At 34.4% G+C, this 26,206-nt stretch overlaps 2 protein-coding genes across 2 annotated transcripts; one reads left to right on the forward strand and one right to left on the reverse strand.

The window, feature by feature from the left end:
• The first annotated feature begins 22 nt into the window (after positions 1-22).
• On the forward strand, positions 23-9,955 carry LOC120339608 (integrator complex subunit 13-like). Its single transcript, XM_039407770.2, has 15 exons — positions 23-243; positions 835-1,017; positions 1,586-1,773; positions 2,349-2,429; positions 2,776-2,845; positions 3,050-3,217; positions 3,958-4,123; positions 4,638-4,727; positions 5,589-5,788; positions 6,558-6,761; positions 7,269-7,393; positions 7,802-7,936; positions 8,525-8,628; positions 8,870-9,035; positions 9,777-9,955. Exons 1-15 carry the CDS (start codon positions 133-135, stop codon positions 9,937-9,939), a joined length of 2,154 nt encoding a protein of 717 aa, XP_039263704.2. The 5' UTR covers positions 23-132; the 3' UTR covers positions 9,940-9,955.
• Positions 9,956-10,708: 753 nt separating this feature from the next.
• Positions 10,709-23,744, reverse strand: LOC120339966 (uncharacterized). Its single transcript, XM_039408211.2, has 21 exons — positions 23,602-23,744; positions 22,978-23,121; positions 22,205-22,456; positions 21,652-21,816; positions 21,254-21,432; positions 20,822-20,926; positions 20,568-20,658; positions 19,561-19,695; positions 18,968-19,132; positions 18,410-18,491; positions 17,654-17,815; positions 16,849-16,981; positions 16,278-16,381; positions 15,582-15,690; positions 14,753-14,992; positions 14,213-14,308; positions 13,956-14,065; positions 13,444-13,582; positions 12,935-13,030; positions 11,747-11,829; positions 10,709-11,529 (listed from the first exon to the last, which is right to left on the reverse strand). Exons 1-21 carry the CDS (start codon positions 23,702-23,704, stop codon positions 11,403-11,405), a joined length of 2,820 nt encoding a protein of 939 aa, XP_039264145.2. The 5' UTR covers positions 23,705-23,744; the 3' UTR covers positions 10,709-11,402.
• Positions 23,745-26,206: the final 2,462 nt, after the last annotated feature.

The raw sequence follows: 26,206 nt of genomic DNA on the forward strand, positions 1-26,206 counted from the left end.
ACTGCTGCACGATGTCGCTCTTTTCTCGTAATTGTTCTCTCAGCTTACTTGCCAATTTTTGCTCACGCAGGAAGTAAATGATGATTTTTTATTAAATTTGTTCTTTCAAATAACCAAGGAACCTATTTCAGAATGCAGGAAATAAATCATAAGACAATATTTGTCCTCGACCATGGACCATCCATGAAAGAATCATCAAAGCAAACTATCGATTTTGACATCTTTATGAAATCACGACCCCAGGTCAGTAAACATTAATATAGTTTATAAAGTCTCTTGCATTCCTATGGTTTGTGCAATTTTATTTTTAAATGACAATCTATTAATGTATTAAGCTGTTAATGTGGTGAATATCAAGAACATATAAAAAAAAGGGCCAAAAATATAAACATACGAACGTTTTTGGGATACTGAGATATATTGCAGTATTCATGTATTGTTAAAATTCAAATAAGTTTTATTTGGTTAATGGCCTGAACTCCCAGCTTGACACAATATGAAATGTTTATTGCAATTCAGCAATTTGTATTCTTTTCATGGCATCATCAGTTGATTCAAGCGAATGAAAATATTAGTGACTAACTATACAAGTTGATAATTGTGCTTAACCTTGTTCGAAGTGAGAATGTGTTTACTCTGATAAAATAATTATGTGGCCGGTTTTCATGAACTACATACTCACAAAGATAAACGTATAACCTGATTTGCCATTTTTTACACCTAATATTAAAAAGAGAATTGGTTTATTTATTTAAGGGATTCAATCAACTAACCAACGTATATTGATTGATTTAAAAAGTTGATGAACATCATTTTAATATTTATATTACACAGGGCATGATTCCTCTGGCACCAATCACAAAGTCATTATGGACTTGCTGCATGGAAGCTTTATGTGAATATTGCAGAATTGTTTGGGATATTTTCCCGAGAGAAAAATTTCTCCAATTTGTTGTTAGCGATACAACAAGCAAGACATTGAACACATGGAATCCTAAAGATCAAAATTCTCATGCTGTATGTTTGATTTTATATAAAAAATGTCTGTTTCTACATATTTCAAACCAGGCACGCAGAGTCTGAGTCTCGGTTTCGCATGTTTTCACTGGATTCAGTGCCGAAGTCAGATTTTCAAACTCATTTTTAAAGTAGAGATTTCAAACTTTTGATAGTGATAAAAGAAGTCATAATTTTACTCGATAGGTACGAATTTTCCAAGCGTTCTAACAGTTTATTGAAGAAGGCTTACATACTCAAAAATTTTTTTTATCCAAAATTTATTATTTTCAGGGTTCTTCGCTGTAGTCTTGAGTGAAAATTTTGTTTAATAGGGCGGTGTTGTGCTTGTGTCAGAGCCAAAATTTCCGATATTAATTTTCATTGATTCCAAATCTCTGTCTTGCAACCAATCCCATATGTTTTGAAGTTTTAATATTTGTACTTGGCATGGCTTTTACCTTATTTTTTTGTCATCTCTGAGACATATTTTTTTGTCAAATTTTGCTGTTTTTTATGTTATTTATACCACCTCATATGTGTTATTCTCCTGTTATAGTTATAATCCAAATTTTGAAATCTTGTTCAGCTACTGCGTGCTTTAGCATCCGTGGGGCCTCCTGTTGCACGAAGTGATTGCAGTGTATTAACTGGATTAATAGATGCTGTGAAATCTTTAAGTGAACCGACCATACAACAGAAAAATGCATTTGATGATCCAAATGTAAAAAATGTTCCAAATAGAGGAAGGATTGTTTGCATAACACAACTTAAGCAGTAAGTTTCCACTTTCCATTGTATGCAATTCCTGTGTTAGAAGTTTTTTTATGAGCAAACCTATTGTTACTTATCGATTTTTATCGGTAAGTATGTTGATAGGTATTTGTCTGGCTGTGTGTATGTCTGTTAGATGCACGCGATATCTCACGAAAGCGAGATTGAATCTGCTCCAGATTTTGCATGTGCATTCATCATATCTCGGACCAAAAGCCTATTGATTTTGGGCGAATTATGTTTTATAATTAGCGAGTTATCAATTAATTAGTGATGGGACACAAGGTGTCACTATGGAGTAAGAGCATTGTTTTGGGGGATCCCCTAACTTTCGGTCGATAAGTCTTCAGTCTCTGACCGATATTCTCGTTTTAAGTCTTAAACAATATAGAAAACTCATACTGGTGGCCTTTTCATAATTAATGCGAGAAGTTTACAGAAAAAAAGTAAAAATGAAAATTTATCTTTTGAACTCTTTTCAATAGAACGAAATATATGTGATGGTTTTTAGTGTGATGCTATTGAGTTATATTGCAACTAAAATATTCCTACCATATATGTACAATTTGTCCTTTCAGTGATGTTCATAGAAGAACCATTGAGGATTGTGTTGCAGAAGCTGTCCAAAAACAAAACGAACTTGCAGCAAATCCCAACAGGTAAATTTTATCTTGGATATATCAGTATTAATAAATGCTACCGCTGCATTTTGTAGTTTTTAGAGTGGCTATATTATATATAAACTTATGTCTTATTCCTGGTCACCTTAATCCAAATAGTGAAATTGCGTACTGTAAGCTTGTCAAAGTAGATGTTAACAGTAGCAGCAATAGCCTTGTTGAAAGCCTGTTAAATAAATTTATGTTTGTATCATATTGATTAGAATTCCCAATAGGAGTTTGGGACATTTTTTGTAATATGGAGATCATTTTCATTTTACATTAATGATTTGTGTATATATGTTTAGTTTTAACTTGTTTTAAATTTTTAATATATTTTTTCCAGTGGTTTTCTTCCGATCTCAGAGTTAGATTTGGTGATTATTCATATAAAGCCTTTTGGTGTGGATTTGCAAGTAAGATTCAGTTTGAATTATGTTTTAGTCAATTATAATTAATAGCACATTCGAGATTGAAGTATTGTGAATCTGGATTTTTTGTATTGCATGTTGTACTGTTGTATACTGCATTTGGTAGTATTGCATTAATCCAGATCTTTTTAATCACTGTAAATAATATGTTCAAAAATAGGAGAAGTATTACTATTTTTCCATTTCTAGATATCTGAAAAACCTCCAACCCCATTGACTCAAAATAAATCTATTTCATCTGAACTACATAATGTGAAATCTACACGACACGGGATCGCGATTGCAAACAGACTTCTCAATCTTGTACAAAAACATTATGATCTTTCCGTGACAAGTGTAACTGGTATACCTATGAAGGTAAATTCTGATTTTAAGTTTGCTATGAGCTATGATAAGTGTTAAGCTATATTCTGCTTGCCCCAGGTGCTTAACTCTTGCTTCGATACAATAATCATCTTTATTGTGCTGGGTTGCTAGCCACATATTGGATAGGATTCACATATTTATTCCGGGGAGAAAAAAGGCGATAAGACTTGGAAGAATTGAGTCTGCACAACACATCATTTACTAATAAAAACAGGCCTATGCCCTTGACTTCAAATATCCTCTCAAATTTGTTACATTCTGGGTGAAGTGTTTATTTTGTAAATATTGCTGGATTAACCAGGAGAGTTCTGTCCTGGTGTGCGGGTGCAAACATAATATAATATGAATGGGATGAAATTTTGATATATACTGATAATATGGATTAATCACATGGTGAATTACAGCCTCTGATACTGTTACCATTCCAGTTTGGGTTTGGAAATAGATCATCCACTTTCTGGGTGCATAGACTTGGATCGTTGAGAAATTCATAACTGACCGGCAGTTATGTGAACTACCATCGTCTGAGATCCATGCAAACCTATTGCTTGTTTCTATCTCCCACAGGATTCGAACCTGTGAATCCATGCCAGGTAATCAGTGATAATCTGTGGTTATAGCGAATAGCAAATGCATTTTCATGAATCATCATGAATCTATCTTCTTGGTAAAAAATATCACTGTGTCAATTTTACAAAATATAATCTAAAAAATACTTCATGATCATACAGGAGGAACAACATGCTAACAGTTCTGCAAATTATGATGTTTTATTACTTCATCCTCGATTACCAGGAATGTGGGAATGTTCAACTGGATCATCTCTCCCACCTGGTGATGGCGAACCAACTTCTACAATGATGTTGAAATGGTTTACACCAAAAATAAATGCGAATGGTAAGATTTGATATTTTTCTTCTTTATAAAGCGTTTTCATACCTTAACTTTAAACAAGCGCCTGTACAAGCAACCATTGTAAATTAAACTCCTTTTTTATAACATTGAGAATCTGCCTGATTTGACATTACCTATCTAGTGCATTATACAATGGTTGAGGTAATCGGCATGGTGTTTAAATTCTATATCGTTATTCTGCCACCCCAACATAGCAAATCAATTTCGTAATGGAATTCACTGTAATGTAAAATTTGACGTTATGAGTCCAACAATTGCCCAAAATTTCTTTACATACAATATTTGACATCATTATCAGATTTCTACAACTCAATGCATATTGTGATAAATTTATTGGGATAAAATTGCGATTAAAGTGTTCGTTTTTTTTAGTCTGTCAAAATCAGATTTCAATTGATCAGAATCAGAATTTTAAGTGAAAATATTTGAGTTTTTTCATATCAAATCTAAGTAATTTTGAAATTTATTGAATGTAACTGTAATATAAATATTCCAGAATTATATCACTGTGATGCAGCAGAGCGAGTCAGTCCAGTTGATGTTAATAGCAGACCTTCACTTTGCCTCACCAACTTTTTATTAAGTGGTAAGTAAACTTGTGTATCCAACATTATAGTTCCTTTGTGGAGTTTTGAATGATTTAGAATAGTCCTAATTCCATATTTTCATTAAGAAAGAGGAAGACATTAAGATATTCCAGTCAGATTAGAATCATGGTCTTTTAATTTAGGACTAAGATGAACATAGCCTACGAATATAAATTACTCGCGGCTTGCGCAACATCCTAAGCGCCAGAAAACCTTGCTTGCCATTACAGCCTATATTAATCTGTGTACTATCCCTTATCTTAAATTTAACTATCCAAATGAGGTGGATGATGAATGTTGATGATTGAGAAAGCTGTGTATGAATAGTGTGGAACAAACCTCTTTCTAATAATAAAAAAATCTTCTCAGCCACTATGTGTTTACTATGCAGGATAAATGGATAATTGGTGGCTATCATGTTTCAAACACCCAGGTGTCTGAGATATTTTTTTTTTTAGTTAGAGAGGGGTTAAGTATCAGTTAACATGTTTCTAAGAGGATAGAGTAGGTTTTTCATTCTTATTCCAAGGAGACGACTCAAGCATATAATGACTCACAGCCTCCCAGTTACCAGTCCATGTCAGGTATTGGAATAGTGAACCAGTTATTTGTTTTGAATGCACGGACTTAATGGCTGTGACTGTCCAGCGATACGTGGAATACCGGGAACCCAGCAATCCTCTCGCACTTATTTATCCTCCACAAGGTTGACCCTGCGAACTCTGAACACTCCTATACTCAGTTTGATGCACCAACGGCTGAGCCAATAACTTTCCTTGAACTCCACAGGCTGAGCGGCAGAAAGCTATTATTTCATCCATAATTTTTATTTTTATTCTAACTCATCAATGCCAACCCAGGTCGATCGGTGCTTCTTGAAAAATGGAAGAATGGACAAGCGGTTACAAGCAGTGGAAGTGGAAGACAAACAACACATATGATATCATGTCATGGAAATGATATATTTCTTCATGCTCTTAATACAGATAAAGTACCGTTTGAAGACCCTCCATCCATAAGTGAGGGCGTAGGAGGAAAAGTTACAGATTACAGAATTAATGTAAGTAAAAATGATAGTTAGTACTAAACGAAAGAATGTACGAGGTTATGGACATACATGGCTAAAAACAAGGCTCCGTGCAGGGAGCAGCGGATATGCAGAGAGCTATTTTGTAAGTGGCCTAGTGGTTAAATTTGGGGTGGGCAAATTACAGCCTGTAGGCCAGGTCCGGCACACCGAAGTGTTTCATCTGTCTGCTGAAATTACGACTATGGCTTTTATGGGTATAAATTTATTTTGAAAATATCGATGAAAATAATGTCACTCTGATTGTTACATTGTGCTTTCTGTCATTATATAATCGTTAGCCTTGCTTTTATAAATAAACTGTTTTTCATTCATAGTTTTCCATATTGAGTTTCGAGACTCCAGTCCAGTAACCGTCTAATATTTGGAAATGGCCCACTCAAAAAAGTAATTGTCCATCCCTAGGTTGAAGAATTAGAATTAACTATGATGGCATCACAGGTTAAAATCTTGGGTTTAAATCCTGTGCTCAACTATGACTACATAACTTTATTTTGGAAGGACTAAAATCTCTTCCATGCAACATAAACCTACCTAATTATTACGCTGTGTTAAGGGGTGAGCACAGGATTTGAACCAAAGACTTTAACTTGCTATGCCATCATTGTTTACTCAAACATATAAGCACTAGGCCACCGTTCCTGCGTAACTGTTTCATATAATTTAATTTGTTCTAGTTGTTTAATTCACAATTGATTTTGAGTATTGAAGTCAAGTCTTGCTATATCTGATATTGTTTCAGGATTTCAGTGCTTTCATGAAAGATGGTCAACTTCAACCATGGGGTCATTCTAAAAAGAAATGGGAAGCAACAACACCACAACCCCTGGAAAAAATGAAATCTAAATTAGAACGAATGGCTAGGCATTGGCCTCTCGTCTTTTCACAAACTGTTTTATTCAGCATGCCTAATATATTGGAACCTTTATTGTCATTAGTCATGAAGGTATGGATGTTGATGTTGTTAAGATACTTTTAGTATATTTAGTATATCCATTAGATTAGACCATTTTCAGTTTTATATTGTTTGATGATGGATTGGAATGGTTTACAGTTGATATCAGGAAGGGATGTCCTAAACAAATCAATTATTTGGTTATGTTCAAAAAGTTTATTATGAATCGCGGAAATAATTCGTAGTATTTCCTGATGCTCTGACAGAAAATAGGCTTGGTTTTGGTTCCTACACTAAAAATAATAAAATCAATATTTCTTATTCAAAAATAATATTTCAGCAAATTGGAATAGTAAATTATTTGGTTCAGCCTGGTAGATTTTATGCCTTTTTTTATTGAAGATTTACTGGAGATTCGTTTTTATATGAAATCACTCTATACTGATTAAAATCCACCCAACTGCAAATTTATTCACTTGACAGGGCTCTTAATTTAAACCTTTTTTAGAGTAATATATAATCGATCAAATAAATTTATCTATATACTCTGTTTTAAAGGAAACTTTAACCCAAGACCAAGTTGTGCAATGTAAAAGTTCAATATATCATATTATAAAAATGGAAAGAGAGAATACATCACTGCCTGTTGTTATTCCTGGAAGCAGAATCAAATCAAATAAAAGGTAAGACATTTTCAGAGTGTATATTGTACAATTTAATATAAAAGCATAAATTATAACCAAATGTCATTGCGGCATAAGTTATTTTTTATCAGAAATAATAAAGACAGATGTAGTTGGATTCACAACATTTTTACTTCTAATCAGTTAGTTTACTTACAATTCACAAAGAGCTGAAATAACACTCTTGAAATAAAATAAAATGGTGGCTTGGTGTATGAATCATTAAGGACTGGCTTGCACCATTGAAAACCTTGCAAAAGATGACTTGTGGGCTGTGGCATAACAAGCATCTATGCAAGTACGAAGGATTGCTGGATCCTTCTCATTGCCGAGCTTGCTAATCATCCAAGTGTATACATCTAGTTTATTTTCCATTACAAATACAATTTACTTTATTTATTTGTTTAGAGATGAACAATATAAATCTTTATGGTCAGAACTTGAAAATTATTTGATGGAACATTCCACAACATCTGAGAATCACAGAGAAGTTTTGGATTGTTTATTGCAATGTCTTGGAAAAGCAGACGAGAGAATGGAAACGTATGTACTTTCTATATCTCTGTATTTTTGATGATCTGAAAATCATTTTTTGAATGGCCACCAATTATATTAGAAATCAAGGCTTAAAGGTTGGTGCGAATCTTTAGGTAGGTATATGCTTGCCATTTGACGTCTAATTAACTTGGGTGGGTTTGCAGGTTTAAATCCCCTCCATGATAATCACGCACAAAAGAATTTTCATTAAGGGTTGTTATGGCTTCCTTCACCATCAAGTCCATGTACCTGGAAAAAAATCACTGGCTAACTATTTCCATAACCGACATCAACTGGTAATCGAACGAGAGGCATGGTTTGCCATATGATTAAAGCAGTTTCATCATAGCTCCTCTGCGATAAATATAGAATCATATCCCATCCAAGGGACATATTTTACCGCAGTTCTTCTTGATTTTACTTTCAACGCATTGGAACTCTTTATTGAGTTATATTCAAATCTTTAATAGACTCTACACAAGTTACTCTGTTATACCTGATTATGATTATGCACCTGGTGCAGTACAAAAATTCAATTTTGATGTGAAATTTTAATGGTATTAAAATATGCTAATATTATTAATTTTCATTCAGAAAACGTGCGGTAGACACGGTGTTTGAATCACCTGAATCACCCCCACCAATGAAAAAAGTAAAAACTGAAGACGTAACAATAACAAGTCGGCCTGCTCAGAAAGGTGAAAAGAATTGTCTGCTTTTCATAATTATTAAATCATTTTGTCTTATTTCAATAATAGTTTGCTTTGGTTGTCAATGATGGAGTATATCTATCTCGGAAGAAAAGGAAAGATGATATGGCGGCAAGAAGGTCTTGTTTCCCCTTTCATTTATTCGGAATCTTCCATCAACTGAATTAAATCGTGTGATTTCTTCAAAACAACGCTATTTCCTATATCCCTCTATATTATATTTTCCCAGGAGCACAAAATCTTTATGAAATGTGGTGGAAACGAATAGAAAACATTCATCAACAGAGACATGTTGAATTCTACGGTAGACTGACAAGTGAAGGAAATGTAGCAAAACTATATCCTCATCTAAATCTACCTGATCCGCAGGAACAAATGAATGAAAGACCTGGCAGGTTTGTATTATTTAAATATTCAATCATTTTTGTTGGCTGATTGCTTTGGATCTCAATGTTATACATGAACTATTCATCCAATTTTTTCTTAAGCATGAGGTTCTAGATACGCAACCTAAAATGTGAGTCTTCTATTGGAAAGGTCCACATATCTTTAAGATCACAAGGTGGCATAAAAGGGTTTGAGTTATGAGTTTGATTGTCAGTTGCTCCTCCTCAAGAGTGAATCTTTTAATACCATAGGATAGGTTTTCCTCAGGGTGACCAGAGGTGTGGAGGCGAGCATATTTCTAACGGTCAACTCAGCACGATGCGCTACATTATTATTACTTATTGATCTTAGGATCCGTGAGTATGTTGATAGGTATTTGTCTGTCTGTATGTCTGTCTGTTAGATGAACGCGATATCTCACGAAGGCGAGGTTGAATCTGCTCCATATCTCGGACCAGAAGCCTATTGATTTTGGATGAATTATGTCGAATAATTAGCGAGATATCAATTAATTAGTGATGGGACACGCGGTGTCACTATAGAGTCATGAATCGAAACCGCAGTTTTGATCGATAAGTCTTTGGTCTCCGACCAATATTCTCGTTCATTATGTTTGACACAATGCTAGCCCATGCTTTTGAAGGGTCAAAGTGGCCACCAATCCCTGGTAATTTGTCAAGAATTATTATTTGGAGATATAATTTATGGTTGCTCTAATTTTTCCTAAATTTTACTCATTGTTTATACAGACACCAAGGCCGAGGTAATTTTCATCATGGAGGAAGGTCATCAACTCCAAGTGGGAGGTCCACTCCTACAGGCAGGTCAACACCAAGTGGCAGACTGACACCTAGTGGTATAGGGGGAATGAAACAACAGAAAATGAAAAGAGAGAAAAATAAAAATTACTAATGGTAGTAGCAATTTATTATGTGGTCGAATGTCATTATGGCTAGTCCATATAACCTAGATCAGGGCTGTGCAACCTTTAATGCGGGAGGACCAGAAACAAAAAAACAGGGTGAAACCGCAGGCCACACAACATCATTCCACATAAGCTTAGGCAAAAAAAATTGGTTATTGATTTTATGGGGCTCCCGAAGTATGCGAACCAAGATGGCCGACATCGGAATGTAATATGTGTACTAGGTTAGGGTTAGGCCATAATTTTCGGTATAAATACTACGGGAGGCTCTTGGCTAGTCTTCGAACTGATAATAGGAAAATTGGAAAAAAATTATCGCCTAACCCTAACCTGTTACCCATGTTACGTTCCGATGTCCGCCATCTTGTTTCCATACTTCGGGAGCACCGATCTTATGATATGGGTTGTATGCTTCGCACAAGTTTGCTTTTAAGGCATTTGTAACATAGGCATGGATAATACATTGGACTTAGGTATAGGCTTTGCAACGAAAAGGAATTTGAATTACTCACACGTACCAGATTAAGCTAAAATAAAAACTCTTTTCGCGGACAACACACCATTCAAAATTGTCATTCTCCACACAATTTTTACTTGTGGGTCGCAGTTTGCACACTGCTGACCTGGATGGTTTGGCTGACCAAAGGATATTTTTGCTCCTGAAAGGGCACTATGCAAGCCGATACTCCAGGGGGTAAAAGCTGTTGGTATAAGATTTGCAATGCAATGAATAAACAAATAATATGCAGAATAATACATGGTCAAGATATTTTATTGCAAATTTACTTTAAAAGTAAAGAAAGATAACTCAGATGGAACATGTAAAATACAAAATATGTGCAATTTATTTAAATGCTGCAATAGGAATATCAGACATTCAAACAAATAAAAATACAAATTTAAAACTTCGAAAGTGCAAAGGTGAAAACAGTTGACGTGGAAAGTCGAAAATATGCTGATCATGTTTTGCAAGAGGTTCTTGGTTTCGTCAGCGTTTGGGCAACTTTGCTGAATTGACTGGAAGCTCTTGTTAGTTTGTATAGACCAGGATTTTTATATTTATATAGAGGATAGAAGACGACCAACGCTATAATCAAGAGAAGAAAGTTTATAGCACGTGATTGTCATCAACACAAGACAATCGGCGGTGCGATTATCAGTTTGACCCAATTTCTTTTCAAATCATTTCATGTAAATCATTTTTCACTGCGTTGTAAGAGATTTCTTTGATCTTTTTACGATAATTCAAAAATAATTCGTTGTGTTTATATGTCCCCGGGAACAGTCCCAGTTGATGCGTAATGACTCGGAAGTAATCATTTCAAAATTGTTTGAAAAATGGTTTAATACACATGCTTTGTTCAACGCCTGGCGAAGATCTGTTATATTCAAGTATTGCGGTGCTTCAAACGCAGTAAAACAATTTGCGTTGCTGTCGTGAGTTTCTGTTTCAACATGGATGCTCTGCAACCGGTGGCAGGGTGTCGCAAACTTCGGGGGATGGTGGATCGCTGCTAACCTGTGTGCTGGCTGTCGATGTTCTTCCAGTAGATGCAATGGACAAACTGTATTTATGTCTATAACAAACGAAAAATGTCAATCAAAAGTAACCAATAATATAGGGCCCAATTCATCATTTTGCCTTCGCGCGATGGTGAAGCATTCCCATTGTTCCGCATTGGCGCTGAATGGAACTGTCTATTGAAATTAGGTTTTTGACAAACCGTCCCATTTGACAGTAAAAATTGTGTACTGTTATCAGTTATATCCTGCTATAATAATGTATGTACCAACCTCATTAACTCGGGAGAATTTTCCTTGGAGGATAAAGCGATCAATGGAGCTCGACTCCTTTTTCGATTTTTAGTTGTCGTTGTCTAGCAAAAAAAACTTAGTTTATTATGAGCATATGAGAGGCGCATCAAGATATTACAAGACATAATGCCTAAAGGGATAATGAAAAATTTGAATGCCATGTATGATATTTTTCAATCGTAGGAGGTACGCTTGTGCTCACCAAGCGTTCTCGTTTCAACGCACGTGAGAGCGCAATCAATCAATCATTTATTTCGGTACTCTGACATAAAAACAACACAAAAACTGGACAAACAAACAAAATGCAGAGATACCTGGAAGGCGAGCATAACTTAAAATAAAGTTAAAAAACGTAAAAGTACGCGCCCGCCCACCAAAAAAAAAATAAATAATATTATTACAAGAATACAAAAAACACGATTCAGAATCGGGCAATGCTTTAAGGGATCTGTGGACAACTTACACAAAATATAACAAAATTTAGGTAGATAAATTAAATGTAATAGACTTCTGACGACCTCTTCCGTCCAATTATAGTAATCACCAGAATTTACCCCACATATCATATATATAAATGAAGTTGATTTTGAATATTTGAATGCAGCAAACTCTGGGGCTGGAATTCTAGATTGTGTATTTCTAAATAAGTAAATAGCTGTGGGAAACATCTTGCTTTCAAATACATAAAAAAATTACCAAGGCAGCATGAAGATTTGAACATTGGAAATAAAGTGTAAATTTGCAAAATCACTAAAAAAAATTCCAAATTGATTTCATAGATGTATTTCTTTGATAAGTTTGCTAGCAAATATTGAACACGGAAAATTTCAATAAGAGTGCTATGCAAGGGGGGTGCTCCTTATAGTTATGAAATAGGGCCTTAAAAATATGTTAGCCATCATAGAATGATCGAAGAGCACAAAAATAAAGTGATATAGTAGCCTACAGACAGGCTTGAAATAGCTGCAAATACAAAGATCGAACAAAGCATGACTAGTAGTGAAAGCAAAAAGCGCACAGGAGGGGGAAATGAATAGTTTTACTGCTTGATAAGTTTTCCATTCAATAGTTCAACCAGTTGAAAGAGAGAGAGATTAATTGTTTCGTCAACCAGAAAACAAGTATGGTACAATAAAAATCAGAATGTATGAATTGAAATCCACTTACAATAGATGCTACTGATTTCCTCCTCTCAGCTGAAAGTCTATAGGCATTGCGAACGTCTGTGTTGAATACGCAGTAAAACAAAAATATTCCCAATCCCTGTAATTGAAAAAATGAGGTTATTTATGCAGTTACATTTATAGAAGATATGTGACATATCATTATTGGATATAAAGTAAAGCTATGGTTGATTAAAATCTCCAAATAAAGGTAAATGTTTTTGGATTTAGTTTCTCGTGACCTGTTGTTGTTTCTCATAAACTTGAAGTGTACTTGAGTGATATTGTGCCACCAAGTGGGTTTTCCTATGGCCGATTTCTGTGAGCCCTTACGCAACGAAGATCGTTCGTTTATTGCAGTGGCGGCAACGTTTGTTGTGCGTTGCCCTGACTTTGGGAATATTCGCATTGAGTTTTTCACTTGTACTATTATATAAGAAGCTTCATATATATATATTATATGGTAAAAATAGCCGGTTGGAAAAAGATTTTGTATTCATGACCGGATTTCACCTGTAATCCCATCAAAACAACGTGGACATAAGCACTGACAACAGCTTTATGACTTGAATCATCCAACTCTACAAATACGTTGACTATCCAAGGTATCCCGAGGATCGGCATCAAAATAAGGGCTCCTCTAGTTGCGTTTCTGGAATGTAAGAAGCTTGTTAATTCTAGAATGATCGAAAATCGATGTCTTATGTAAAACAAAACGATTCTAATTTGGCTCACGCTTTAAAAGAAACAATTCTGAATGTCTGTTTTGAGTCTATAATTCACGTTAGGTACGTGTCGGTTGAAATGCACTTTGAAGGGTTATCTTAAATATGTCCCTTTGTCCCCCAGCGACAAGGTTTTTTACACATGTTTATTAAAACGATCGACTGGCTAGATGTTGTTATGTCCAGACTGGTCTGCTAACTGGAGGAAGTAGTGCTCCATATGAGTAATCCGCCTTATTGCATTTCCCATTCCCGGGTTATATATATATGAAAAATGTGTATCGTTCTAGCAAAATATACCTTAGTGATTGAGACATTTTCTCTCTATCTGATGCTTTTGCATTTTTCGTCGATGATAATGAAGAACGAAATATCACAAAAATTACTTTGGTCAAAATCACGCTGTTGATCTGAAATACAAAAAAGAAACGAAAAATTCACTTTTTTTCTTACTCTGTATTTCCGATAAAGATCGCACTGTAAGAATTTGTTGTCTTAAAACGTTATCTGTGAGTAAGTCCCCCAAGTAAAGTTGTGAGTATCAAATCGGAACTTACCAAAATAATTACAAGAATTGGTCCCATAAATGACCATAGCATTCCATGTGATTGTTGGAGAAAGCAAGTGTGAATGTTATAATAGTTGTCATAATTCTGAGAAGAGAATAGATTCAATTTAAAAGTTCTGTTTCAACTGCTACGACATACGGGAGAAGTCGAAAATATTTATATTAAATTGTGAGGAACTTCTAAAAGTATTGAGCAAGCCACAAACGATTTCATTTGAATGTAAATTACTGCTTTGACGAACACACCGCATATATATATATATACAATTATTATTTTGAATGGTATATATATATATATATTTATTTATTTTTATTTCTCGATTTGATTCTTTCAGTATTTGATGCTGTATGGTGCCATAATGATATCCGTTGTAAGGGACATTTTTCTCATTCAACACAAAACGATTTTTTTAAAATATTATTTTAAATTGACGTCACAAGAACTCGCTTGGAAACTAGAGAAAATGATTTTTTAGCAAAGGTACTAGAGAGACACTAAAAAGAATCATGTTAAAAACTAAAATGATACCTCTATCTTATCAGATGTAACCAGGATCCGAGAAACCCCGACAGATATAGCAACGATTACAGCCGGACAAACCCATCCTATAACTGGCGCGTATTTTGCGCTCAGTTCTGCCCATTTATGGGAAAATACCATCACGACTTTGTAAAATAGATAGACACCTTCCATCAGTGACCAGAAGAATACCGACAGGAAGAAGAAATGAGATGCGATCGCAAAGGCGAAACAAGGAATTGGTTTATTCTGAAATAGAAATAAAAATTTCAAAATCACTTCTATTTTTTACCAGGTAGTTTCGTTGCTGTCACTCGTTTACTGCTATTTTATTGTTTTGTATAGTTGCCAAGCAGAGGGGAGGTGGAAGTTCATAGACTCATTCAATTTCAACTACTTGTATCATTTTGAGAACCATTCAACGATTTGCATGTGAATCAAAATGCTTCCGTGTTTGATAAACACTATTTTATGGCAACTACTATTAATAGTATTCAATGCACACCAGGAAAAACCATCTACTCTTATATAGTCAGGCAACTGATAGAGGGTGCCTCACATACAGTGAATATATATATAGATTCTATTTAAGCCCGACAGTTACCGATGACATAAAGTATATTTCTATAACATAGGTCATTGCCGTTTATAAATGCGAAACTTTTATATTAAACTTAATTTTACACGGGAGAAGTGCAATAATCTTGGAAATTAGAACTAGAAAACCCCTTTTTTTATTTTAAAATTAATTTTATTCATTTTAAGATTTTGAGGTTACTGGCAGTATTTTACGATCATTACTCCTATTCGAATATAACGGAGCAAAATTTTAACTCACAAAGTATCGATCACTGAACATTGAACCGGCCAGAAATGAAATATATCCACAAAACAGTGCTATGACAAGATGTAGATGAATCAGCATGCGATCTTTCAAAAGGATGCGCCTAAAAATATGAGTAAATTTCAATCTAGAGCAGGACTCGACACACCAGCCGCGGTACTAGGCTACCCATTTGGTTAGCGTGCTCCATAGTCTTCAGATTAAAATGATTTGAAACGTATATCGGGTGGTAAATGAAAAAAGGCCTACTTGATTGATTTTGACATCCTCGGATAAAAAAAAATGCAAGTTCGAAACGGAATGATGCCGCAATGCATATTCATTGTTAATCAAGAGCGAACATTCGAAATTGCTGCCGATATGAAGATAGATTAACAAGTTGAATAAAACGTGTTGAAGATCGGCAAGAAAAAAATTCCAGTTTTAAATCCTAAGTGAAAACTTTTTCTGACCCATGATCTAGAAATCCGTTTGATTTACCAATTCTAATTATTGATTTATTAGCTTATATCAATAGTTGTATATACAATTGTATTTGTGCACAAATAAGTGCAATTTCACTTCAGTTATTTTCCTTTCTGATTGAATTTACTTTATTTATATAATACTATACGCTGTTTGTGAAAATAAGCCAAAGTAATATTTTAATATTGATCGAGTATAATATATATATATAATATGAAATCGAACCTGTATACGATAAACACAATTATTGTTGCTGCCAACGCTGCTACTGATATGCTTCCTAAGCATATGGATATCAGTTCCAGATTTTGAATGTCGTTCTTCGAAAACTAAAAAAAGTATAAAAACATTAGGGCACTTATAATTCACTAAAAGAAAGCTCACTATTGTAAAGTTGTTTGTATGACTTTACATTCGTTTTACCGCAATCATAATCTAATCATTTGATGAATTTTATTGCTATAACCAAGAATTTGCCTAACAGGGAAGTTAAGATATCGAATTACGCTCCAATAAACAAAGAGTAAACAAGGGCCCGCGGGCCACACTCACCCGCTAAGCTATTTAGTGTGGCATATTTTCCCTCATCAAGCACACCCCTATATGCCTATGCTTCGATTTTGATGGTAAAAAATAAAGAATTTCCTGTATAAAGAATTTATCTTAAACAATCATATATGCCATATCTGATCACCAATTCCATGTAAAATATTCAGTGTGTTTAGTTTCCACGCATCCTTATTGAAAATTGAATGATATCCACAGAACGTTTATATATATATATATATATATATACCTCATCTTTACCGCCCTCCGATCCACGATATGGTTGCAAAAGAACAGCAAAATGTGTTGTATGATTGCAATGACAGATTGTGTAGTTTTCTTCTGATCGATTTACGTGGCATCCATAATCGCTCCATTTTTCTCTAACAAAATTTCGAAAATACTTGATTTTAATTTTATTATTATTCACTTTTTACATTATTTTTCTTCCTGTAGCCATTGTAAACGACTCACTCATTCTCATGTGACCAACTTTGAAGGCCAGGCAAACACGAAACATGAGTAAGTAACGCATAATTTTTTGGGGGAGCTATATGTAGATGAAATGGCGTCTTATATTTATAATGACATCATCCAATTTTAGACTCTAGAGAAATAGAGAAAATTCGTAGCTTTTTAAAATTATCCAATAAGAATATAACGTAATATGCAAGAAATACGAACAGGAGACATTGGGAAAGTGTGAAGGCTATATCGGACGGTGACCGTACATTTGAACCCATGTACATTTGAACCCATGCGTATATCCACGGGTTCAATCTATATGCGGGTGCTAAAACCCATGGGTTAGGGTTAGTATGGGTTTAACTATCCGTGAAACAAAAAAAATTCCATTGGTGCAATAGCATACAGGTGCAATTGTCATGGGTTCAAATGTACGTGGGTTCAAATGTAATGGAACCATATCGGACATATTGAGCTAAGAAAAAAGTTACGGAGTTGCTGCATGAATTATAAATAAGCTGAATGGCTTATGAATTACACAACAATTCATTTAGGATTTTTTTAATTTTACCAAAAAAAATTAGACTTACGTATACATTGTTCCATTTTGTTCAGCGTACACGCATACATCTTCGCATGTACCGTTGCATGAATTGCTAGATTTCTTCAATGTGAATTCTACAGAGCGAGATTTTTCTTTTATAATTCCATCTTTCATTGATCTCACATTGATCGCGAGAATGTCACTGGCTCTAAAATTTGATAATTTATATAGATCAAATTTATATTTTAGTTAAGTTAGATCAGATTATTTGGGCCTTACTTTGGCAATCAATGCAGGGCGAGCAGTCGGAATAAACCACCCTAAAGCAGCGGTTCCCAATCTTTTCGGAGTATTGCTTTATTCGGCTAATATTGTGCAATTCATGCATAAAATTTATGTTTCTCCATTATTTCTATAACCTTCAACGACCCTTAGCTAGTTTGACATCGCACAACTTCAGCACAGTTTAGATAATCAATAACATTTACATAAATATGTATTATTAAATAACTAAACAATACTAAACCGAATAAAAAAATATTATTTCTGTATTTTCTCTTCGAAAACCAAAAAAAATTTTCATTTGAAAGATTTCCTCCCCGGTTGGGAAACACTTCCCTAATACATAAAAATTCTGCTTTTCATACGTTATTGTTTCCTGGGGTAAATAAGGTCAAATCGTATCATTGTTTCATTAACGCTACTTCCGCATGCATACGTCATGGCCAATGCAGGAACGGATCGCAAATTGTCAAAAATTTGGAAGATTTCATCATTCTCCGATATTTGTTTATCTTGTTACCTGTTTATTGCTGACTTGTTTTCACTTTTCTCCGGCAGGTCATAAAATATTGTGATCACCGCCAGATTCCCATTATCGTCGTCTAAAAAATGAAAATTAATTTTAAGTATACTATAATGTATTTCGAGATATATCACGCCATGAGTATAATGGTGAAACGTCCTACAATTTTTCTTCTTTAAAAATACTGTGCTAGAAAGATGCTCATACTGATGCTTCTTTTCTTAACTCTCTTACACTTAGCGTTTTTCCGCCAGGATGAATTCCTGCTCAGGGAATAATTTTGTTATTAACAGTCGGTGAGCTGTTAATGTTGTTTATTTATTTAGTATTATTGTAATACATATTTAAGCGCACATTATTTAACTGTGCAAACTGCAAAAGCCAGAGTGCGAGTCTCACGTAACATAACCTAATGGACGCTTTCAAGATTGAAAAAATGACCGAAACAGAGTATTTATGCGTCGTGGGAGAGCAATAAAGAAATCCAAAATAGGCATAAAGAGGAATATATATATATCTAAATTGTCAAATTCGATGTTTTATGATTGAAAATACCTTTTTCATAATCCGTGAGATCTGTCACACGTGCATTTTGTTGAAATATTGATGTCGTTTTGTCTTCAACTTCGTGCGGAATATTTTCCAGTTCATGTAAATATGCAGGCTTAGCTATAGCAACTTGTAAGCTAACAGTTTCTTCTCTAGCGCTTACGATATAGTCTGTGTGAAGTTGCAAACAGTGAATATTGATCACTTTTATATTAATATTCTATTCAGAACTAGCCCATCAATTATAGTGCGCGTAATTTCCGAGTGATGAAATTACATTTCCAAACAACTGGAGCACAGTACCTTGTTACGGGCGAATGCTTTAATAACTTTTCATTAAATGAATATAATTTAAAATATGCATATTCGTTATTATTAGTAAAATAAATGCAAGTCGGGAGTAGGTATAGACATATGGTTCCAGTTGCCATTCATATGCAATATCATTTTTTGTTTTGTTTCGAAGAAGTCAAGAAACATCAACATTCCAAATTAATAACATAGTCCGTAATGAAATTTATTGATGTAGTTTGTAGTTTAGTTGAAGCATTTGCAATTATGCTTTAAAATTCGTGAATAATGTCATTAAATATTCTCACTTGATTCGTAGTTATCCAAGTTAATTAGAGAAGCAGCATTATCAGTAATTCCTTCTAAATTTTCCATAATTTTCCACTGTAATTTAGTCGACGAATGACGATATGATGTCAAATCTGCTGGAACGTCTTGTAACGCTGTAGAAGGCCCATAAAGATATTGCCATGAATGACACAAAAAAATAGGACATCAAAAATATAAAATTTTGAATAGATCAATTTTTATAACGATTTTAAGCCTTGTCAATTTATTCAAATGCTATAGTACAGGGAAGCGCGAACTGCCGACCGTTACTGTTATGAAAACGACTACTCAATATATACATTGTTCGTCATGAGTTGGCTTTAAGAGATTTTCTTATATTAGCTCGTTCCTTGGACAGAGTCGAACAACTTTATAAAGTCAATTCGCGTTTGCTTTTTTCTCATAATCGACAAAAATATTTGTTCAGAGGTTAACAATATTACAGAAACACAATTAATTTACTTAATATAGTATCTAAACTTGAAAATTCGCCTCCGCTGTGTGACCAGAATTTTTTTTTCGGTCTAAGTCTAAGTTTGTAATATTTATCACTCACTCATCGTAGGCGGGATAAATAGAATTAAACATTAAAATGTGAGTCTAGTATATTATTCACAAAAAAGTCATATTGTGTGGTATGATGGCATGTGACATTCAATTACTTTGCTCTAAATAACAGTTTAAAATAAAAATCATCCGCTTTTCTCATATGAATAAAAAAGCAAATTTAATTTAGGCACCATACTCATTTAGTAATCAATGCCATATTTAGATTTTAGAATAGCTTTCAACTTAGTGCCGCCCAATTCAATATTCAACATGAGTAACGAACAAGTGAGTCAGAAAGTAAACCATCGCAATTGGAAATGCCCCATTTATGTTACACAAAGAATTCTTCGATACACCGAAAATTGCTACGCGTTCAGTACTTCATATGTGAATGCTATGAAAATGTGGAAACTAAAAAAAAAATATAAATACCTACCAGAAGGTTCTAATGATCGTTTTTGGGGTGTTTCTTCATCTTCTTCCGATGTTACCGTTTTCATCAAATTGCTCAAAATTTTGGTACTAGACTGTAACAAATTATTTTAGCTCATTTTTATCACGTACTACTTCAATTTTTTTTTTAAATAAATAAGAAAATGGACGTGGGAATTACACAGTCGGGAAGCCGTTACTCGACAGACCCAGCATTTCATTGGAAAAGTTTTAAAATCATTTTGAGTTAACTTTTACCTGTATGAGAAAGTTTGCTGAGTCGTTTTCAAGACCTTCATAAAATTTATATTTCGACAACTGTTCGGATGTATCCAGTAGTATGGCAGCGTCATTTGTAGTAACCTATTAATGTCGAAAATACTCTCAATTCTAATCACAGCGAAATAACTAATTTTTCGAAGAAGACATTTTGAAAAAGAGACGATTGGATATATATAATTTAAACCACAATCCTTGCATACGGAATAAATATTTTTTCAACGCCTATCCTTAATTATTGTATGTCCTGAACAACAGCCTAACAAATATTCACTTGGTGAATTACTATGTTTGAAATGAGTGGATTTTTTGACACAGCTTAGAAAATGTATCCCATCTAGATGGGACAACCTCAGACACTATTACCGGTAGGTCCAACTAATTTGGTTAATAAATGTAACATTATCAAACCTTTTCATTAGTTATATTTAGAAGTGCATTGACAACAACCCCAACTTCCGCATTGTTAACAATATCCAGACGATTTTTCCACGAGTCTCGCACCAGTCTACCCAGAATTTGTGCGCAGCTGCTTCGAGATTCTTCTTTTTCAACGTATTGCCGAATGGTATTTGAAATCGAAAGTTTTTCTAGACATTTTGTAAATGGGAGGTTATTACAAAGACCGGATTTAAAAGTGGCTCCAAAGGGCGCATCTTTTATTTATTGTAGCATAATAACTGTTTGTTTAGTGATGATTTCTGCCCATTATGACAATACTGAAATCTTATCTTTCAATTCTCATTTGCACAACGCATTGGTTGGTTCCGGCACATTTCGGAAAAGTTGGAAATTTGTCATCTATATACCTGATTTACTTTCGAGCCAAGCGTCCATGTGACAAATACACGAATTCGAAACACCAACATCAAATGTGTAAAATCTGTTTCTAACTTCTATCACACATTTGTCTGATCTGATTATTCCATCCAATGGATCGTATTTTCCTTCGTGGAATTCAACAGTACAGTTTCCTAGAATTGAATAGTTGTTGAATTTCGTTTCATCTAGCTTTTTCCAACAGATTTTTATTTTTAACTATTTCTACACCCTATTCATTGATATCTTAGTCACGACAGAGATATATATGTTGATAACTACAATTGAGTAGTCGTCAATCCATTTAATCCTAGAAGGGAACTTAAAGTTTTACTTACATCAATAGCCTCTAAGTAATTGAATACCTGTTAATTGGTTAAAAACGATATAGAGAAGAAGACAATATATTGGAACAACATCATAATACGGATACTTGAAATATAGACAAAAACTGAATCATTATCAATACAATTTTTACACGTTGACTTGAATGCTAACAATACTTGATATGGTCATTTTAAGGAACAAAATACATTATACTACCATCAGAATATCCTGTTGAATTAGTCTCTATCCAAGATACACAGGATTTGTTCCATCCGTATTCTCCTACGATTCTTACTCCATAATGTGAAACTGCTCCCGCGAATACATTTGAAAGAGATTCAAAAATGGACTGAAGATTGTCAATGAAGCAATGACTTCCGTTAATTGAATAACCTTCATAAATTCCAGATGCTGATATTCCTCTTCGTATGTTGCAGCGTTCTTTTCGAAAATCCAGATAGCATTTCACTGAAAATAAGTTACAAATTACGATGAAGTGCAATATCAAACGAAGTGTGATTTTTCATAGCCCAAACGACAAACAGCCTCATTTGGAAGAAAGAAAATGAAAAATGACATCCCACCCAGTTTTATTGTTTTATTTGTTAATACTATCTTACGGCCGTATACAAAAGTGTGTGAAGTCATAGTCATGGTTTCGACTTATATATTTTCCAACCGAGTAGATTTTATTATTCACCCCTGACTCCGAGCACCACTGTCACGTGACCCATTATGAGATTGTTTCATCTTTAGTCGGTCTGCTGTTAAGGTTTGTCGTGTTTTCGTTTTTCTACATTTAACTAAATCGTGAGTTTATGCTGGATAATATACTCCCCAACTTGTGTCATCAGACTATCGACCATAATCTTCTGAGTTACTAACTTGGCGAGTATAGAGTATTCGTGAAACCGTACCTCTGCACCAGTACGGTGATTGGCATTTGCTGTAACATTTATATAAATACAGCTAATTTAATAACCACAAACCAGGTTTTTTGAAGCAAGTGTTATTATGCCAACAACATCCGTTGCCCAGACATTGTGATTTTTCTGTGATGACGCCGTCAGTTGCAGAACAAGAGAGAGTACGATCCTCAGTATAATCAAACAGCTCACATGCTTTGTGATGAGCTATAATGTAAAAGTTGTATTATTATTTTTTGTCGCTGAAAAAAGGATAAGTTATCCAACAACCAAACAATTCGTTATACATAATATGATATTGATAGGATATGCAGCACTGCAATAACTACCAAAGTTGTTTTTTGAGAAGTTGAATAAAAAACGATGACATGTGCGTAGCATACACCATTTTAAATGTGCGCAATAGATGGGAAAAGCCAGAAATAGGTCCTAATTTTTTTTTATATTAACTAAAAGTAAAATTTCAATGACGTCAACCCTCGAAGGTGTGATTTTGGAATATGAAATGCTCATGTGGTGCATACACAGCATTATCAAGCGCTTGCATAGAAAATATTTTTTTGCTTTTTACCGAAGAGTGATCAATCTACCAAAATTTGAAGTTTACGCAAGCAATTAACTTTGCAGAAATACAAATGAATGATCAAAGTTCTGAAAAGTGCTTCTTCATCAGCTTATGCTACTTACATTTCGTAATTTTTTCACATCGTTCGTCTGGTTGTAGACAATGTACATATAGGTTGAGAGGAAGAGCAAATATCACCAAAATAATTCGAAAGGAGAAGTACATTTTAGTTTAGGACGTAATAAACATAACGCACGATCTGAATTTGAGAGGTAATATTAATTTTGGCAGCTCTCTTTGCTAAGGTAATTTACGGGTTAATATATTCTCTCAAAACTGAATACTGTTTGAAATTCTATTTTCTATAGAAACTCTCTTGGTCGTATTCGCGCATACTGTTTTTCCTGCATTTACTGTTCAACAAACTCGTAATATATACTTGCCATATCACTAGTATTGTGACCACTTATTTAATTTTGTTTTTCATTATTTTCATACGTATTGAGTTAATTTGGTTTTCCCAGAATTGAAGTGACTACAGTATATACAGGCTTGCTTTCGATTCAATGCTTCCTTGACTTGAACAATTTTGTTCACAGAAAGTAGGCTTGTATATAAAGAAGTCACGACCGGGGTTTCATCTCACAAGTGATGATCTCTTTCGAACGTGCTTATATGTAGTGGGACATATATATATACCAAGAATAATCATCAATTTTGAAGTAGATTACAAACCGTGCGTTTTTCAATACAGAAGTCGAATGAACGAAGACTTCAGAACCTAGTTTGTCTAAATCCTTGCGTAGATGAACGTGATAATGAAATTTGCTTGTCGTGTTACAATTCTATTTCTACTTTGCTCTGACTCATATCAAATAATAAGCGCTAGCTACTTCCCTAGTATTTATTACTAAATAACACCACCAGACCATACTGTTATTATTTTCAATCGGGCACGAAATCCATGCGAAATTCAGCAGTTGACTCAATTTCCGGGAATGAAATTTGCAACGAGCTATCAAATATCACAACTAAACGTCATTTCGAAAGCATTATAACTGCAATGAAATGATTCGATCGAAGGACAGTTTTCGATAGAACCTTTTGTCTACAAACCAAACCGAAAACAACTTGATCGACAAATCTCTGATGATTTATCATTCCTTTTTCTTACACTTAGCAATTTTGACGGGCAACGTAGCCTACTTCCAGAAAAATTCACCAATCTCAGCTTAATAATACAAAGCTAGTGATTTCCAATTTAAAAATAACATAACAGACTCCAGTGTGAGTCGGTCTAACTCATAGTTAAAACATTTGAATTCGAATATCATTCAGCAAATATGCTCAAATGTTAGCTTGCACGCATAGTTGAGTAATTTTTAGGCACGAGTCAGATCGATTTATATGCAGAAGGTTTGTGATTAATGCGTGGTAATAGATTAACTATCATAACCTCATGTCTACTACCGCGCATTTCTTATATCCACACCTTGCCAACACTCTTCTCTTCTTGCCAAAATATTTAGTGGGTTCATTGTAACATTTCTGTTTTCCTATCCCGTTCGACCAAGTGATTCCCCAACTTTTGCAGAATTATACCTCCAACCTTTTCGCGTGATTGCTTGATAACTCGAAGGTTTGAAGTTTTCGCGCAAATAAGCGTGAGATAAGATACATCACGTAAACAGTCAGTCGAAAAAGGTAAGCGCATCCTGCGTGCTGACGCTCAACGTTCTTGAGCTGCATAGGATTGAAATGTGAGTGAATTGAGTATGACGTATCATCATATCCGCAACGTCACTTCACTGGCATTGAGTAATGCTTGAATGATATTATAATGAACTAACAAAATATGGCATCCAAATTCATGACAAATCTTCTCACATTTAAAATAATGGATGTTAATATTTATCACATATCTATACTTAAAAATGTTAATGCTTTTTAGTAAAATGTGCCTACGCTTTGTTGATCGTAGAGTACTTAGTTAAGTATTGGCAGGATAGACTGTACTTGTCTTATTAAATACGAGCGAAAGTTGTTGTTGTCAATAACCCTGGTGCGCGCGTCGACCCAAATATACCCCACATGATTTTTTTCGCCACGAACATAAATTTTATTTCCTTCACACTTTGGGCATCGAAATCGTTATTAGGCATGTGCTATCCCCAGCTTTTAATGCTTTTCGGGACCAAATAAATCCTTTTTTTGAATCATGAGTGGACCATGTGACTCCAAATTTTAATGATTTTTGTTTCCTCATTGGGACCAAAAGTATATAAAATCACATTTCCATATTCTGACTTCCACAGCCGGAGTCATGTCATTCTCATCCAAGCTTCCCACTTCTGAATTTTTCTTTCTGTTCGTGGCATTCATGGCATTCAGTTATTATTGATGCAGCGTTTTGTTCAATATAGTTTCCGGGGCTACGAATGAGATATTTCAAAGCGATTGACTTTGCGATGACGCCCATGATAATTAGTTTTTCGTCATATTTATTTTTTTATTTGTGGTTTTTCTATTTTGTGACAAGTGTCTTTCCAGTGCAGAAGTTACCCAACATAAATTTGGCGAGAATTGGCGTGCATTTTAAGATCATTGCCTATATCGTCTCTGTAAAATAACAGGTTAATCTCATTAACTTTTTGAATATTTATACCAGTGCGTAAGAATCATAGTTCGTGACATTATGTTGTGGGAGCTATAATCACGTGACATCCG

Source organism: Styela clava, chromosome 9 (assembly GCF_964204865.1).
Source record: "Styela clava chromosome 9, kaStyClav1.hap1.2, whole genome shotgun sequence".
NCBI classification, from domain to species: domain Eukaryota; kingdom Metazoa; phylum Chordata; class Ascidiacea; order Stolidobranchia; family Styelidae; genus Styela; species Styela clava.